At 33.6% G+C, this 2,929-nt stretch overlaps 1 protein-coding gene across 1 annotated transcript in view; it reads right to left on the bottom strand.

Annotated features, from left to right (window-relative positions):
* Window positions 1-2,929, bottom strand: part of LOC106880012 (inactive tyrosine-protein kinase 7) — a 418,974-nt gene that overhangs the window by 43,140 nt on the left and 372,905 nt on the right. The window contains exon 12 of the mRNA XM_014929805.2: window positions 1,054-1,320. Within this exon, the coding sequence (XP_014785291.1) occupies window positions 1,054-1,320 (267 nt within the window). The remainder of the gene's footprint in view (window positions 1-1,053; window positions 1,321-2,929) is intronic.

Genomic DNA, 2,929 nt, shown 5'->3' with positions numbered 1-2,929 from the left:
TTTTTTTTTTTTTTGCTTTTTTGCTACAAAAAAGCGACGAGTGTGGGATCTTCCTTGACATGAACAGTGAAGGCTCCACCGGCAAATGCAGAAACATTAAATAAAATTCAGAGTGTGTGCTTGGTGTGATGTTTGGGTGTATTTGTGCTAACAGTGTGTATATTCGTGTGTGAGTGCGCACGCATGCTTATGTTTATGTGTGTGCTTGTGGGAGACAAAAAGTAGGAGACAACCAACTAAGGCCAATAAACCCCATAAATCACGGATTAACTCTGTGAGAAATAACACTGATTTCCCTCATTCATTTGATATAGTAGAACTGATAGTAGCATTAGTATCTGTCATCATAAATAGAGACAGGATTTACGTATTGTTTCTGTATGGGTGGCGATACAATACTGCATATATTTCCGACTTTCCTAGTTGACTGACCGTTGTAATATAGCTGCTGTCACTAATTTTATTTTGAAATATATCAGGCATCGCTTTAAAAATTCAAATAAATTATTGAATGAAAAATTGGTTAATTTTATATAGTATCAGTTGTTTTCTGTTTGCTGTTCAATTTAATTAAAATCTAACTGAATAATTACGATTCCTTGTACGTATTATTAATGGTCAATGTTAAAAATATGTCTGCTTGGAGCGTTGATATATAAAAAGGAAACATTCTATATTCAGGAGGTCCTCTTTGTGGCGCAGAATGTTTTGACCAATCAAAATTTAGAAAGTTTTGGTGATTTTAATGATTCAGAACTGCAATTTTCATGTCATCCCAAACTTCTTTTAGACTTCCTTCTTACATATAACCAGTTCGAATCACAGTGTCGATAAAAGAAAATGGCTAGCTTAAATAATTTGTCATTTATCTTTCTCCATGTGACATTCGTAAGAGGCGTAGGTTCGAACTGCCGTGAGTCAGTGGAGAAGAAACGTAGCTTAAATGATTTATATCATTTAATGTTATTAATAAAATTTAATTAAAACTTAAATTGCACAGAAGTGATAAATCAAATCAAGGAAGAGATGCAGAAAAGTATAAATGTCTCTTACCCACAACTTCTACTGTAATCGTGGCATTTATGATACCTTGGCGTTCACTGACGGCAATACAAGTGTAATACCCAGCATCAGACTTGCGCACACCGTGAAAGTAAAGTACTCCTTTGTCTTGGCTGACGTGTGTAGGGAACTGTTCACGCCCATCCTTTAGCCATGTAATCGCTGGACGAGTTTCTGCCTCGGCTTTACATTCTATTGTGGATTCAAAACTCAGTTCAAGTCTGTGATCTTCTGGTGCCGGACTAAAACGTAATTTTTCTGAAAAGCAAAATGAAGGCATCTGGTTTTACTTTCTTTCGGATCATATAAAATATTGTATACGAAACAACAGCTGAGCAATTAGTAATGGTAATTTATAAAATATTTCTATTTGAGCCATGGAGACTTCTATCTATATTTCTTTCTCTTGTAACGTTGACGATGTTACCGGTAACCAAATAATATCAACCTTCTTTTTTTCATAACATTCATTTTACAGGTATCATCCACTCATAAACAAGATATCTCACATCAAAATTGCACCATGCAAAAACAAATAAATATACATAGTAAATCTAGATAAACAGCATCTTATGAAATTCATGTCTTGAACTAAGATAACAAGCACGTATGTGAAGTGAACGCGAATGTAGGATGTTATAAGTGATATTCGGAAAGAAATGTATCAGGAATTCCAGAACGTTCTTCACTACAGCAGAGTATAAAGTTCAGCATGTAGTTACATTCATTGAGCTTCATAACAACTACATTTGTGTATTAACACAAAGTTTCGCGGGCAGGTTTGCTTTAAACAAGAAATTTAAATAAGGAAGAATTGTGTCCTCCTAAATTCGAAAAGCTATCAACTACAATAGAAATAAGCATCTAGAACAGTACATGTTTCGTGAAAGGAATTACTAAAAAATACAGGATTTCTCCAATAACAGCTTGTTGCAAGATAAGTGGTCGTGCAGTAAATTGCTTTCAATATAGGAACTGTATTGAGAATTATGATAAAAATTTGCTTCTTGTTAGGTTTAAGGAACTCATTCACGTACGGACAGACAAAAGTCAGCCGCACTAGGTTTCATTGTGTCCAAAAATATCTCAACTGGTAACAAAGCTTAAAGAGCAGACGTGCTGAATGGCGTTTCGCTAGAAGAATTATATAATGTTTCAAAGAGAAATATTTGATCGGCAAGATCCCTCTCCTAGGCTTTCTCGCTTCCATCTTTCCCTTTTGTCTTCCTTACACATACAAATAACACACACAGAGAAACTGATTCACTTCCACTCTCATCGGCTTTGTCCACACACACATATATACATATACAAACACACACACATATGTGTCTGCAGAGAGAGTGTGAGAAAGATACACAATACGCAATACACACATACATGCATATATAAACACACACACATATAATATATATCTGTCTAACTATATATCTATATATGTATATGTATATATATATATATATATATATATATATATATATATATATATATATATATATATATATATGCATATGTAAGTATGTGCATGTAAGAAAATCATTGTGATCTATCTTTTTAGGCACCACTTCCTATTAGAAAGACCAAGTTTGCTGAAAACAGAAAATAGTAAATCAAGGATTGGCATGCATTTCTGACACTAAGCCAAAATAAATATTCTAAACATAGCCTACAGACACCATCTCACTATATCCCTCTCTCCTTCTTCTCCCTCTTCTTCATCCATCTCTATTTTATGTACTTCCTCCTAGATTTTTACCATTTCACCTAAGTGCACAAACACACACACACCTATATCTGTATATATATGTTGGCTATATATATATGTGTGTATATATATGCATATATATATATATATATATATATATAT

The sequence above is a fragment of the Octopus bimaculoides genome, chromosome 5 (assembly GCF_001194135.2).
Source record: "Octopus bimaculoides isolate UCB-OBI-ISO-001 chromosome 5, ASM119413v2, whole genome shotgun sequence".
Taxonomy (NCBI): Eukaryota; Metazoa; Mollusca; class Cephalopoda; order Octopoda; family Octopodidae; genus Octopus; species Octopus bimaculoides.
Note: the sequence above shows the minus strand (reverse complement) of the source record. Positions and strands in the feature narration are given on the sequence as shown.